The sequence below is a fragment of the Drosophila nasuta genome, chromosome 3 (assembly GCF_023558535.2).
Source record: "Drosophila nasuta strain 15112-1781.00 chromosome 3, ASM2355853v1, whole genome shotgun sequence".
NCBI lineage: Eukaryota > Metazoa > Arthropoda > Insecta > Diptera > Drosophilidae > Drosophila > Drosophila nasuta.
The window spans coordinates 16,093,407-16,107,663 of record NC_083457.1 but is presented as its reverse complement, the minus strand read 5'-3'; the positions used below and the strand labels follow the sequence as shown (position 1 = coordinate 16,107,663).

Sequence of the window (14,257 nt, the reverse complement as noted above, 5' to 3'; positions counted from 1 at the left end):
AAGCCAGCATATTTAAATATTTATCAAGTATTTGCGATTTTTATGAATGCCACAATTATACTTATACTTAATACACGTATGCGTATGATTCAAAGATCAACCATATAAATAATATACCTAAAACAAAAGCAAAAGCAAAAGCCACAGCCAGAGTCGAAGTCAGAGTCACAACAAAGCAGCAACTAAATGAAATTCCAGCCACGCGACGTGATTCACAGTGCGAGAGTATCTTTTTTTCGGCTTCGGCTGTGAAACGATTCATATCGGATCACATCGGATTGGATCGTATCGAAATGGCTGAGCTCTCGAGTTCAGTGTACGACCTTTGCAGTGCAGTGACTGTGACGCCCCGATACCAACAAAAAACCCGCCCCGCCTCGGCCCGCAGGATTGTGAGCTCTGCTTCTGTCTCTGATTCTGACTCTGGCTAAGTCTGCGATGCTGAAGCTCAAGCTCAAACTCAAGCTCTCTGGCTTTTTAATCACTGTTTATGTTTATTGTTGCAATTAATCGCCTTAAGCCGGCAGCCATAAAAGATATGCTTAGCAACCAGCAGCCTACAGCCTGCAGCCTGCAGCCTGCGTCTCACTTAGGTTATGTGCCAAAAATCCCGTTAAGCTAAGGACACATAGCAAGCTGCGATGCTACACAATTAAATTCAATTTTGTCAACATTTTTCTTCATCGTCTTGCTTGCTGATTTCGAATTCAATTCCGGTTCTACATAGTACATACACATCATAAAGTACATATACATATGCTGCTCATATCGCGAAGCAGAGACCAAGCCCCGAGTCGCAGCTTCGTTTAAATTAATGCATTTCAAGTTGTGGCAGGCGCGCGCTATATGCTGTTTTTTATTGTTGTTGTTGCTGTTGTTGTTACTGTCGTTGATGTTGATTTCAATTTGTTGTTGTTTCCGCTGGTTTTTGGTTAATTTATGATTTCATTACGGCACTTTTATGGCGCTTCCGAGTGCCTCAGGTAGTTGTTGTCTTGGATAGCGATCTGCCACAACGATGTTGTCATCGGTTCCAGTTCCCCAACAACCACATCTACAACTACAACAATGTGCTACGATTAAAAATGGCATGCCTCGAATTTCGTAGATGACATTAAATATTTGCATATACATATCCTGTAATTAAGCTCAGCACAGAGAGAAAGAGAGAAGAGACACAGACAAAAATAAGGCTTTAACTCATGGATTTGCCTCATAAAACTAAACCGTTAACATTAAGTTTATCGCAAAGCTAAAAATAACTTCACTTGCACTGAAACCAAGCGACTTTTTTCGCTACTTTTATAATATGTGCTAATTATTTTAACTTAATTTTTGTTGAGTACAATTAAACTCTCAGTTTTGCTAAAATTCACGATTTTTATTTGAAACGGCATAGCTTCTTCTTTTGGGTGCTTTTGTTTATTAATATTATTTATTTAAATGTTAACAGCAGGTAAAATTAGGTTATAGGTAACTGTAATACGGGCAAAGTACACAAAGCACACAGAAAAAAAACGTGAAAAAATCATGATAAAAATCTTTAAACTTTATTGTATGCACTTTTAGCTCAATTGTATAATTTTGTACTATAATAATTGATATTTGTTGGTTTTACTATCGTTTTGAAATTAATGTAATAATAAATAAACAAACAAATTAATAAAGTCATATACATTTATAAAAACAAAAAACACTCACAAATGTAATTATAAATGGATATGTAACTTTTCTTTTTAAATCAAGTCGAATTAGCATAAAAATTAATTTAAATGAAGACTTTAGATGTGGAATTCTTGGCATTTAAAATTTAAAAGAACGCTAATGCAAAAGTTATAATATTCGACATATGGAGATTTTCAATAACTATTTAAGTATATTCCTAATATTTTCAGGTTCAAAATATTTAATTTGTTTTCCTACCTTTTTATAATAATATAAAAAAATAAATAAATACTGATAATGGAAAATTTAAAAAATGTTTATTATTGCAATATTTATATACATATTAACTCAAATTTTAATACACAATAATTATAATAATTACTAGACAAATCTGTCGTATGTCTAAAGGCAGATTAGAATGCCAATTGAAGACATTCAAGAATTCAAAAAATGTCGACATTTTGTCGTTAATCTCTGATTTCAATGAAATGCGTAAATTGAACTCTGATTATTGTTAAATGCAATTAAAAACAATGATTCGCTTTGCTGACTATTTCGTCTGATTCAGGAGAATGCAAATGACGTATTTTTGGGGAAGTTGGCCGATAATGCAAATGATTCATTCATTGAGATGATTCGAAGATAAAGTCCTTGAATGGTTCTAAGATGCGTCAATGAAATTTAAGACGAAGATGAAGCAATGCGTAATTTGTGAGGCGGAGATGAATGCCAAGGGTGCAATGACATTCAATACAAATAAAATTTACGAATTATTTAATTGAATTAATTAGTAATTAAAATTATTGGCAAATATGCGATCATTTGAATACGGCGCAAAGGTGACACCAACAAATTTTGAAATGAATACATAAATAAAAATGCGGTATACAGAAGATGCATATAACAAATAATAAAATGAGAAAAGCAGCAACAACAACAACAACAACAACAGTAACAACAATAACAATAAGCAAATTAACAACAATAAGAAGCAGAGATCGTCATGTGTCTAAATTAAAGGGAGCGCAGCTGAAGACGATATTTTTTTGATTTTCGAGTACTCAAACTCGCATTCGTATTGAACTGAACTGAGTTGAACCGAAACCGAAGCAGAAATCGAAGTCGAAGTCGAACTCAAAGCCGAACAATCGAATCGTATTGAATCCGCCGACTCGCTCTCAAATCGAGGAGCAAATGAGGCTAACTACCTCTCCCAGAAGATGCGAGAATTTAGGCGCGGCGTGGTGAGAATGTGAGATGTGAGAATCAGAGATCGGAACTGCGAGATGCGAACTGCGAACTGTGAGTTGCGAAATGCGCTCACTGCGTACTTGGCACATTTCTATATAAATCCGGTGTGTCGAAACGGAAACCAAACATTCCTGTTGCAGCAGCAGTAGCACCAACGACACCAGAGTCTCACTCACACTCAAGGATCTTAATACCTCAACTCAACAATAAAAACCGATTACCACAAAAAAGAATTAAACAACGCAAAAATGTTTGCTAAATCAGTGCTTAGCGTTTATGTGATTGTGGTGAGTAAAGTGAAGTCAAAAGCAAACAAAAAAGGACCTCGTCCTGTGTGCAAAAGTGATAAACAGAAAATTACAAAAAGACATTGAAAATATTGTATGTGCAGATTACGCATACGCCAGGTTGGCGCCGCAATCAATTAGGAACTTGAAAACAATTCGTGCCAAGTCAGTTTAAGCTTCATTTCATGGCAATGCAGGCAATGTTGTTGCTTTAGACTTGAAACCAAATCAATGCTTTAATATTGACGAACCTCTGAGTTATTAATAACACTTCAAATGTCATAAAATACCATTTTTATTAGACACCAACCAAAAAACCTAAAAAAAAGAAGAAATAAACCAAAAAACCAAAAAAATAAAAAGAGTAATAACAACGTTCGTTCGTTTCTGCGTGTGTTCATTGGCATTTATTGTTTTGCAACGTTTTACACTTCCGGCCGGGCGAGCTAATTGAACTGTGAACGAGACTTGTTCAGTGTTTTTTTGTTTTTTTGGGGTTGCCGGTTTTGATTTCGTTTAATACACCAAATACCAAAATGTGAATCGATTTATAACATTTCTGTTTCCCTCCCTTCCTCCCTCTGCACAGGGTCTTGTTGCAGTCAGCAGCAGCAATCCCGTTGAAAACAATGGCAAGTATACGGTTTCAGCGCAAAATTCTAACGACGGCAAATATCATCCACAAGATGATGGACACTACCATCCGAGTTCAGACGAAGGTATTTCGGCATTGCAATTGTGTATCTAAGTACCACAGCTGTTTGTTGTATCCGCCTACTGCATGTTGAAGCCGCAACTAACAACACCGAGACAACAGCAACGAGTTGTTGAGACGAACAACAACTGTATAACTATATAATATATGTAGTCAACACACACACACACGCACACTAACTTCGATAATAATTTAACAATAACAACATACACACACATTTGCATTTCCTAATGTATTTGTTTATTACTGATAACCCAATTATTTATTGTACTCTGATAACAACAAAGTTCAAGCTCAAGCGCAGATTTACGGTTATATTATAATCTTTAACATTGACTGCACTGAAAATCTCCGATGAGTTTTGTCTTTGTTTGTGTCGTATTCTAACCTCGATAACCTTCTTTAATGACTTTCCTGTACATTGTATATTAAACTTCTATTTCTTATAGGCAAAGGCTCTCAGGATAGTTTAGGTAAACATTGAAGTGTAAAAAAAAAAAACAATAATCACAACACACAAATCATAAAAACACAAAAAAGAAAATCAAAAATTCAAAAATATATAAAAAAAAGTGAAATTATCGCAAATTAAGTTGCACGCAAATTTCTCCAATGATAAACTTGTATCATATTCTTTCCTCTTTCGATAACAAATTTGTATACTATTATTTCTGAATTAACTTGTATATACATATATATATTCAAATATAGTAGTTTAACTATTATTTGACCTTCTGCACGAAGTATTTAACTTACCAAACAACACAAACTCATTACTCACACAATCCAATTGCCTGCCATTGACACTTAATTCTAAGACTCGTCTCTCTTTCTCTGCTCTTTCCTCCTCTCTGGTCAGGTCGGTATCATCACGTGGCTCAGCCTTATCACCACGTAGGCGATAACCGTGAACTTGGCGTTTATCACCACATCCCATACCCATATGATGGTGGCTATGGACCTTATGCTGGTCTCAATCTCCCTTACGTCCACGATGACAGGCCATACAAGTAAGCCACAGTGATAATGTTTATCGACAGCCTTAAACCATTTCCTTTGTTTTCAATGTAGCCACGATTTGTACACAGTAAGTAAAGCCGAGTTTAAAGTACCAGAAATCCGCTTGGAATACGGCTTTCCCGAACATGAAGCGCAAATCGAAACACAAACTCATTACCCACCGAATGAACTCTACTAAATCCCCCAACCCCGACACAATGGAATGGAGGATAACACTTCGCTGTCCCCCAATCCGATTCCCCTTGCTTTCATCACTAAATGCAACATAACACTATCCCCCGACTTTCCACCCGATAACTTCCCCCAATGCGATTTGCATGAACTGCGCCACACAACCACACACACACACAACCACACCTGCCTGCATATGCATGCGATCCACCTAGTCCCCGACACCACCACAACCACCACAACACTCGACACACCGCATACAAATATCCTGCCAATATGATGAGCCAGTATTAAAAACAAGTACCAATCAAACACAAATAAAACCAACCACAGTCGACGACCACAACCACGACGAAGAAGCCAACGACGACGACGCCACGCACCACAACAACAACGACAACCACCACGACCACGCAACGCCCCATTGTCTTCAACTACGACGACGAGGGACGCCACAAGATCCTGCACCAGGAAGAGGTGCGCAAGCAAGACAAATACGATCATGCGTAAGTTCCGAGTAACTCTCTAAGAAATCACCTCAAACTAATTAGAACTTTTTCTCTCTAAAGTTTCCTCACCGAGAACGGTATCTATGGCGAGGAGCAAGCGAAACTTCATCACACCGGCGGCACTCATGCCAAGGGCTACTACGAATACACCGGCGATGATGGCAAACTCTATCGCGTCAACTATTCCTCCAACGATGGCGGCTTCATGCCCGAGGGCGAGCACATTCCCACTCCACCCCCAATTCCCGAGGCCATCGCTCGTGCCCTGAAGTATGTTGAGGAGCAGCACAAGGCCAATGGTGATAAGCCATTGTTCGATCATCGCGGCTTCCGCATTAATCACATGACCAAGGACATTAAGGCCCAACTCAAGGCGATCCATGTGGAGCGCATGCCCAAGGAGTTGGCCGATCAGCTGCGCATGCTGGAGCATGAGGTTGAGCTTGCCGAGGAGGAGGAGCAGCGTGAGCTTGCCGAGCTTGCGCGTCAGCGTCATCAATATTAAGTGCAATTCATTTCAATTCGAATGTGCGCGGTGTACTCATCAAAACAGCCATAAAGGATTCCCCTCACTCCCCCGCCCCGAAAAGGTTCCCCCCTCCATTCCCATGCATTTGCCGCCTGCAACTGGCAAAAATATAACAAGCCATCGAAAAATTTGCAAAAAAAAATAATGAAAAAAAAAGAAATGAACTTCAAGTGGACAGTGAATATTTGGTACTTGTATAGCCACGCCCACATATGTTAATCTGTTAATAATGTATTTATTTATCACTATATCGGAAATTAAGCTATTTAATTTGTGTTATGAATTTATAAACATTTTTATTTTTTATATGATTTTGAATAAACATTTGTTACCAAAAAATACCCGATGTTTCAATGACTAATTTCCATAGCTTACAAATCTCTTTAGTTAAGTGGAACAAAGGCCAAAGATCAATTGACAATAGCACAGAATGAGACATAACAAAAAAAAACAAGCATTCACAATCAGTTCATTGAACCCAAACAAATTTAAATACCCTTTCGAAAAAGTATTTCGATTTGTGCTAAATACTTAAGATTTCAATTGTGAATCATAAATAGTTGATTAAAAACCTCAAAAATGAATATATGCTGATAACTCGTTGTTCAACAATTTTTGTTAAACTATTCTTTACCCTTTAAAAAGATATTTTGATTTAAGAATTAAATTCTTTGTGAATCACAAGTAGTTGACTTAAAACCACAATAACAAATTTATGCTGATAGCAAGTTATTTTATTGTTGTGCATTTGCGTTGATAAGATAAATATATATATGTATAAATATATTTCATGAAATAAATATAAATTGCGGGCACTCGGGGATATCTCCGACTGCCAAATTTATCAGTTCTCATGACGCAAAAACAACACTCACTTTGAGCTGTAAGTTAGCAATCGGTGCTTGAGAAACAAGTGGAATTCACTCAAAGTACAATACAAATTTAAAACAGGTGAATTCTAATCGGACAATTTTGACTAAAGATCTTTTAATTGATTTGCATTAAATGAAATTCAATTTACAGAGCATTAAATCTTCAGCGTGTCAAAGCATCTATACTTTCATATTGTACTAAGATAATATTGACATTTAAATACAATATCAATTAATTGGATTTGTTTTTTTATACGAATGTCAATGGCCAGACGAGTGGGAAGTCTGCTCTGAATTCAATAATAAAGTGACTAAAAATATTCTATGCTAATTTAGTCAGTCTGAAACTTGTATAAACAATACAGAGCATCATCACGTCGAGCACACTCTTTGAAATAATTCTCGACTTGTCAACTATCAATTGTGTGGCTCAGCTTTTTGTTCATTTAAAGCACACTTTTGTGCTCAACAATAAATAACGATAGTTTAGCTTAAAGCCAACTTCTCGAAAAAGCTTTACATAAATTGGTCAAGAGACAAAAACAAGATTTATATATGCATACATATGTAAATTCAAACTGGCCAATAAACTGCCGCCTGCTGATCGCCATTTTCCATTCATTGGCTTTTTTGTGTGAGGTTGATGGATACATAACATGATAATATTTGGGTAGGTTTGTTTGCGATTGTCAATTTTACCAAATTACCCCATTAAGCATTACTCACTCACTTAATCATTTCATTTTCATTGTATTTTTGTGGTTATTTTATTTAGATTTGTCGCAATTAATATACATTACTTTTAAGTTCAATGACTAGGTCGATTTAATGCCTTGTAAGGACCACATTAGCTGGAGCAGGCTGATTAGCGTAGAAAGCTGAGTTGGGGCCATCATCTGAAAGCGGATATTACAAAATGTATATTATAAATGTATTCGATAAAACGTTCGATCGAATGATTCACTCAACAAAACGAACGAACTGTCTTTTTGATGAGTTCTACTATATTATCGTTCGTGTAGATCGTTTATTCTTTTAAAAAGTTTCTTTAGTTCGTTTGATCGATAGTATTCCCTTTCGATAAGACTGCTCATTCTTTTAGGAAATCCTTTCTTTCAGTTTATTTTAACCTATCTTTTTCTGTTAGATCGTTCATTATTTTGCGTTGTCCGTTCGATTAGTTTGATTTTTACTGGTTCGTTTAAATCAGTAATTTTCTTAGGTTTTTTATTTGGTGAGTCTCAGATTCGCTTACTTAGATCTTTCATTCTTGTAGGTCGTTTATTCGACAATGATTCTGTATTGTTGTTTATTTTTGTCGATCGCACCCTTATGTTGGTCGTTCACTTGTTTAGTTGTATTGGGTCCCAATTGTCTCAGGTCATACAAATTTGTGAATATTTATAAGTTTGCAACGGTAAGCCATTCAATTATAATCTACATTAGTTATAAATTATATTTAATAAAATCTACATTTAAATAAGTTTCTTTAATACGAACAATAATGGGGCTACAACGAACTAAATAAAATAGAACTGAAAATAATGAAAGTGGCTAAAAAATCTCATAGTCTAGAATGGAAGCTAGCGAAATAAATGAACTATAAAAACGAATAGCTAATTCAGTTCGAATTGAACTACAGAATTACTTCACCAAAATGAACTAAATACTCGTAGCACAATTCTTATATTACTTACAGGTAATCACTGGACGGAAGCCATTGGCATCTGCCAGATACTTGACACCAACACGAAGACCTTCGGGCGAGATATAGGAGTAAGCACCCTCGACCTGTTCCTCCTGCTGACCGTTGCCAATGTAGACAGGTGTGCCCTTCTCCTCGCCGTGCAATCCGTTCTCGGTCTCGTAGCTGTAGGAATACGCTCCCGATCCGGTATTGGGGTAATTCGATTGATCCACGGTGCGAGCGAGGGCGTTGGCAATGAAGGGATTGTACTTCTTGTAGAAGTTGTCGTAGTAGCGACGCTGATTGTACAAGTCGCGGTTCTTGTAGTACAGATCCCGATAGTATGGGTTGTTCAGATAGGGATTATATTGGCGCTAGGCACTGCACGCAACCAGGACGAGGGCCAGCACAAAGAGAGAGCAAGACTGCACAAAGAAATCAGGAATTCGCATTAGATATCACATTGTTATCCTTATTGCACTTTAAGCACTATCACAATCGCGTTGTGTTTAATCCTCGTACCAATTTCAGAGACATTCTAGATGATTATCGCGTATCGATTGCTACTTCTACGTTGATCTATTAAATGAAACTGTAGCAGATCTCTGTTTGACAGCAGCCTTTATAACAACTTGATAGCATTAAGTTTCAGACTATAAAACCATTTTATTCAGTTAACATTCAGCTCTAACATTGACAACTGAAATCCAATCTTGGCAGATGCTGAATGTTTTTTGTCGGATTTGCTAATTTCCGTTTAGAATTTTGATTGTTATTTAAATTGGTGCGGCAAACTAAATTGGCAGTCACTTATACCCTGTAATTGGTGAACAAAGTGGGTAGCATAGACTACTTAAAGTTAAACAATAAACAGCCAAAATGTTTTAAATTATCTGCAGATAATAAAAAGTCTCTTTTGAAGATTTTAATTTTTTACAGAGTATCTCTGAAGCATAAATAATGAGATATGCAGAAAATGCTTGCATAAATAATTATAAAATTAAGAGCAGTTGGAGGTGGTAGCACAGGAAATCTGCGGCACACGCGGAATACAAAATTCAAGCGAATAATTTATATGCATAGATCGAGCGCGTAAAAACGAAATATGAATGGGGGACAGTTTAGCATATAGATGAAACGTTTTGCTGATTAGGGAGCATTCTTATTAAATTGTAAATTCATAAAGCTGAAACTTGAGAAGCAAGCTGCTAACTGTAATAAATCAACGCACTAACTGGTCCAAAAGTATCTCGTAGTGGATGACAGACAAAAATCCAAATAAGCTGATGACTCAAGCGAAAGGCGCCACAGCATACCATATTTGAAATACGAGAAATGAGTACTTAAAATTAAGTAAGGTTAAGTAAGTAATTGTTAAACGCTGTTAAACGAATAACAACAAACATTGAATTAAAACATTATAGATACAAAAATGTAGTAATTATAATAGAAACAAATAAAGTTATCGATCAGATACCATTTAAACTTGATGCATTCTCCACATAAATACATGTTAATAGCAGAAAATAAAGACTTTAACATCAGCATAGAACAAAATTTAAAACTACTGAAGCTGATATTGAAAGCTGATTAATCACATTACTTTGATAAACAACTAATGAATGCATTTAAATTGCCATGAAAATAGCACTCAATGAATGGCTCGCTTAGTGAATGAATGAACAAACAAACAAGAAGGGGACATGAGGAGAGAGGGATGGGATTGGGTTGGTGTTGCCATCATCGTTGGCCTTCACATTTCGCGTGTGGCAGCAACAATAGCTGCCACTTGCAACGAGTAGTATTGCAACAGCTCTAGAGCTCTGAATGCCACGCGACCCAAAAGCTCGAGGGGCAAAAAGTTCTATTCGTTAGATCATCGCCGATCGTGGCTGATGGGTCACAACTGAGTATATAAAATTAGCATCATTTTAGCGTCTTATCACATTTAATGGTCACAAATTAGCATAGATAAAGCATAGTTTAACAAATAGAGTTCAGTAAGCATTTAGAGTCGCAGAACCGGCCATTTAGATAACACGATCGACACAATGCTGAATTATGATCAGTCTGAGATCGAGGAAAGATTCCACACACAAAAGATCGGTGACAACAAGTATGAAAGCAACAGTAGAGTGTGCTCGACCGCGAGATACCCGCTACATATTTTCAAGTTTTCAATTAATGTAAAGTAGTGTGTTATACCAAATTAATATATCAAAATAATAACTTTTACCTTAAAATTACGCTTGCTTTTCAATTGATGAGGACGGAAGTGAGCGTGGAATAAATCAAAAACAATCTTATACTTTTATCTCTTGTACTCTCTGAGATCAAAGTAGGTGTACTTTGTAGGTAGAAATTTATAATACCTTTCTACCTTATGATGATCGGATACAAAAACTATCAATAAATGGTCTCGTAGCCAGAATGTGAACTCTATTTTTCAAGCTACAAGCGTTTGGCAATTTTATGCTGCTAACTCAAAACTGGATTTTGTGGCAACGCGGAATGTGTTAAACAGATTAGTCAAAGCTTTGACAATACAAACAAAGAGTTTTATTGGCCATTTGCATAAATAAGTCGTTTGAAAAAAATTTGGTTTAATTAATTGGCTTGGATTTATTTTTGCTTTTAGAGGCGTCTTTGATTATTCATTGAATAATTATGTGTGTGTCTATAAATTCGTTTCAGCTGTCTCACAATATGAACGTGTTTATTTGCTTAGACGAATAAACATGGAATTAGTTTTCGCTTTAGAATCGAAATCGAAACACTAAACCAACTGTCACAATGTGAGAGTTGTGCTATATCTGATATGTATGCTCAAAGTTTGTATTGTATTAAATATTCAAATAATTTTGAATAGTCGATTTACATATTTAATCAACATCACGTGGACTGGACTACATAATTTAATTGCTGGTAATTAATCACACGCCTCTTGCGACGAATATAAAACACGCCCACTCAGAGTTTGAGAAACCAGTTGACACACGAAACCCTTCAAATAACAAGCATGGAACGGGAACAGCAACTTGAACGGGAAACGGAACTGGAACGACAACGGAGCTATAATGACTTCACCTACATACCGAACATGATACTCAAGTCGCTGGGCATCGACTTTCTGAACAGCCCGAAGCCACTGTGGCAGGATGTCTTACTAAAGACCTATTCAATCATATGCTTTCTGAGCCATTGGCATATTTTCTATTATTTAATACTACGTACAATTCAATGGGATGAACTTGCCGGAAATCCTGTGCTCATCATGCGATTTGCCATCGTCTACTTCTTTACGGCCAACTCGGATGTGAAATTCATTATATTTCTATACTATCGACGACGTTTGCGTATACTCAACGATAAGCTAGAAGAACTTTATCCGCATGGAGATGAACACTGCAGAAAATATCGGGTTAACGATTTCTTTTGGCCACGCATTGCGCGTTATGGATTCTACTACTATTATTTTGTGGTCGTATTTGTTGTACTCGGTCCTCTGACTCAATCTATCATAATATATTTATATCAATACTTTACTGTGGATAGCGAAGCCAAATTCATTTTGCTAAGCACATTTCCCATGAAGCGTTTTGAGACAATGTCGATGTGGAAGAACATTTTGACTCTAGTGGTCGACTTTGCCTTCAGTCATTTTGTGATGAACGTAAATCTGGGCACCGATGTCTGGATGATGTGTCATTCGGCACAAATCTGTATGCATTTTTCCAATCTGGGACGTCAACTCGCAGAATATACGCCACAAAGACAGCGAGCTGAGGAGGATTGTGAATTTCTGGTTAATTTTGTGCGCCGGCATCAGCGTTTGTTTGAGTGAGTTTATGGAAAGTATTTAGATCGGAATGCAGGCAACTTTAATTGCTTTCTATTTTAGCTTGCAGAAAGAACTGAATGATATATTTGGCATCTTGCTGGCCTACAACTTGTTCTCCACAGCCAGCACACTCTGCTGCGTTATCTTCTACACAATTCTTCAGGGTCTCAATCGCGAAGGGATCGGCTTCATGTTGTTCTTCTTCAGCTCATCCGCGCAGTTCTTTATGGTCAGCTACTACGGCCAACAACTGATTGATTGGGTAAAGAAGCATTTGATGTTGATTCTATATATATACTTTATTTATTCATTTTATAGAGCCAAAACATTGCGATGGCTGCCTACACACACAATTGGTATGATGCATCCGTAAAGTATCGCAGATATTTGCTTATGATAATGCAACGTGCTCAGCGACCAGCCGAACTTTCGGCCAAGGGCGTGATCATTATATCATTGGACACCTTCAAGAAGGTGATTCTCAATATTCATTGATAAATACTTTATAATCATTCCCATTTCCTCAGATGATTGGCATAACATATCAATTCTTTGCGGTCATACGCAGAATACTGGGCAAATAAATGATCAACTGATGCAGCTCAAGATGATCTGGCAGCTTAACACAAACAAGTCAATTAAACTGCACTCAGCCCAAGGTAAAATATGAAAATGATTCAGCAAATTAGACGAAATATTTACCTGTGGGATACTCACTCATATTTTTCTTGATTTCTCCGCTTGCCAAATTTAATTGGTTAAAAGCAAATGAGGAAACTGTATTCGGTTGGTCAACACAATAGATTTGGGGCGTAAATTATTCAAATGCCATATGAATATACTCGTACATATTTATGTATTCATGTTCATTTGGCATGCAAATACGCAGCGTTCTCTGATTAGCCGCGGCATCATCAAGTTTAAAAGCTTCAAATAAATTTGAGGCACAGCTTGGGACCGCCTTAATATACTCGTCTCAAAATATTTTGTACCCATTACAAGAGAAGCATAGAGGGTAGATTTGTTCATGTAACTATTGAGGTAATAATATAAAAACTGTCCACAAATCTGAAATTGATTACTGTATTATTTATTAATTACGTTAATGCATTACACAACACTTAAACTAAATAATCACAATGCACTCCTCAACACTCAAATAAGGTAATCATTATGAACTACACAACACGCAGCACTAAGAATCGATAAAAAGAAGTGTGATCGATGGTAAGCGAACGTTGGGGAAATAGAAGCGTAAATACTGAATTATAAAAAAATAGAAAAATAACGAAATTAAATTAGAATATTCATCTTCTACAACTGATAAATAAAAATATAGTTGTGTGTATTTAGAGGGTAATTAATAATTGATGTCATTTGTAATTTATGCAATATAAAATAAATATTAAAAGTAATACATATTTTTATTTGATATTTATATTAAGTTGTATGCCATGCATCGCCAAATGAGTAATGCATAATTAAATGAGCTGTCTATAGGGAGGAGGTGAACCGAGCTTGGCGGATCCATCGTTGGCCTTCACATTTCGCGTGCTGCTTGACAGAATTGCAACCGAGTCAAATTGAGTGTGCAACAATGGCTGCCTGAGAGATTGCAACAACTCTGGCCCAGTGTAAAGTGGCTCATTCAAGTGGAATCAACTTCACTTTACAGTTGTGTTAACAGCTAAAAAAATCAATAGACACTAA

At 36.6% G+C, this 14,257-nt stretch overlaps 3 protein-coding genes across 6 annotated transcripts; 2 read left to right on the top strand and 1 right to left on the bottom strand.

Annotated features, from left to right (window-relative positions):
• Positions 1-3,037: 3,037 nt before the first annotated feature.
• LOC132790429 (larval cuticle protein LCP-30) lies at positions 3,038-6,275 on the top strand. 3 transcript variants are annotated; one of them, XM_060798948.1, is made up of 7 exons: positions 3,038-3,203; positions 3,793-3,835; positions 4,368-4,391; positions 4,778-4,928; positions 4,990-5,005; positions 5,443-5,615; positions 5,679-6,275. In XM_060798948.1, the coding sequence occupies exons 1-7, from the start codon at positions 3,165-3,167 to the stop codon at positions 6,121-6,123; spliced, it is 891 nt and encodes a 296-aa protein (XP_060654931.1). In that variant the 5' UTR covers positions 3,038-3,164; the 3' UTR covers positions 6,124-6,275. The 3 variants fall into 3 exon arrangements, with proteins under 3 accessions (XP_060654931.1, XP_060654929.1, XP_060654930.1); XM_060798946.1 differs by having other exon boundaries at positions 3,793-3,922; XM_060798947.1 differs by lacking the exon at positions 4,368-4,391 and having other exon boundaries at positions 3,793-3,922.
• A 1,514-nt stretch (positions 6,276-7,789) lies between these two features.
• LOC132793823 (endocuticle structural glycoprotein SgAbd-9) lies at positions 7,790-9,243 on the bottom strand. The gene is made up of 3 exons (XM_060803925.1): positions 9,229-9,243; positions 8,717-9,080; positions 7,790-7,915 (listed from the first exon to the last, which is right to left on the bottom strand). Exons 1-3 carry the CDS (start codon positions 9,241-9,243, stop codon positions 7,845-7,847), a joined length of 450 nt encoding a protein of 149 aa, XP_060659908.1. The 3' UTR covers positions 7,790-7,844.
• A 2,274-nt stretch (positions 9,244-11,517) lies between these two features.
• Positions 11,518-13,733, top strand: LOC132790679 (odorant receptor 49a). Of its 2 annotated transcripts, XM_060799312.1 has the most exons (5): positions 11,518-11,631; positions 11,681-12,546; positions 12,608-12,809; positions 12,866-13,021; positions 13,075-13,733. In XM_060799312.1, the coding sequence occupies exons 2-5, from the start codon at positions 11,726-11,728 to the stop codon at positions 13,129-13,131; spliced, it is 1,236 nt and encodes a 411-aa protein (XP_060655295.1). In that variant the 5' UTR covers positions 11,518-11,631; positions 11,681-11,725; the 3' UTR covers positions 13,132-13,733. The 2 variants fall into 2 exon arrangements, with proteins under 2 accessions (XP_060655295.1, XP_060655294.1); XM_060799311.1 differs by having other exon boundaries at positions 11,518-12,546.
• The last annotated feature ends 524 nt before the right edge of the window (positions 13,734-14,257 follow it).

Excerpts from the sequence above, each read along its gene's own strand:
- LOC132790679 (XM_060799312.1), top strand. The coding sequence starts at position 11,726 with ATGGAACGGGAACAGCAACTTGAACGGGAAACGGAACTGGAACGACAA. Across the intron at positions 12,547-12,607 it reads CGGCATCAGCGTTTGTTTGA|CTTGCAGAAAGAACTGAATG; the intron begins GTGAGTTTATGG and ends TTTCTATTTTAG. Across the intron at positions 13,022-13,074 it reads CATTGGACACCTTCAAGAAG|ATGATTGGCATAACATATCA; the intron begins GTGATTCTCAAT and ends CCATTTCCTCAG.
- LOC132790429 (XM_060798946.1), top strand. The coding sequence starts at position 3,165 with ATGTTTGCTAAATCAGTGCTTAGCGTTTATGTGATTGTG. Across the intron at positions 3,204-3,792 it reads TTAGCGTTTATGTGATTGTG|GGTCTTGTTGCAGTCAGCAG; the intron begins GTGAGTAAAGTG and ends CCCTCTGCACAG. Across the intron at positions 5,616-5,678 it reads CAAGACAAATACGATCATGC|TTTCCTCACCGAGAACGGTA; the intron begins GTAAGTTCCGAG and ends TTCTCTCTAAAG.
- LOC132793823 (XM_060803925.1), bottom strand. Across the intron at positions 7,916-8,716 it reads CTTCCGTCCAGTGATTACCT|ATGATGGCCCCAACTCAGCT; the intron begins GTAAGTAATATA and ends ATCCGCTTTCAG.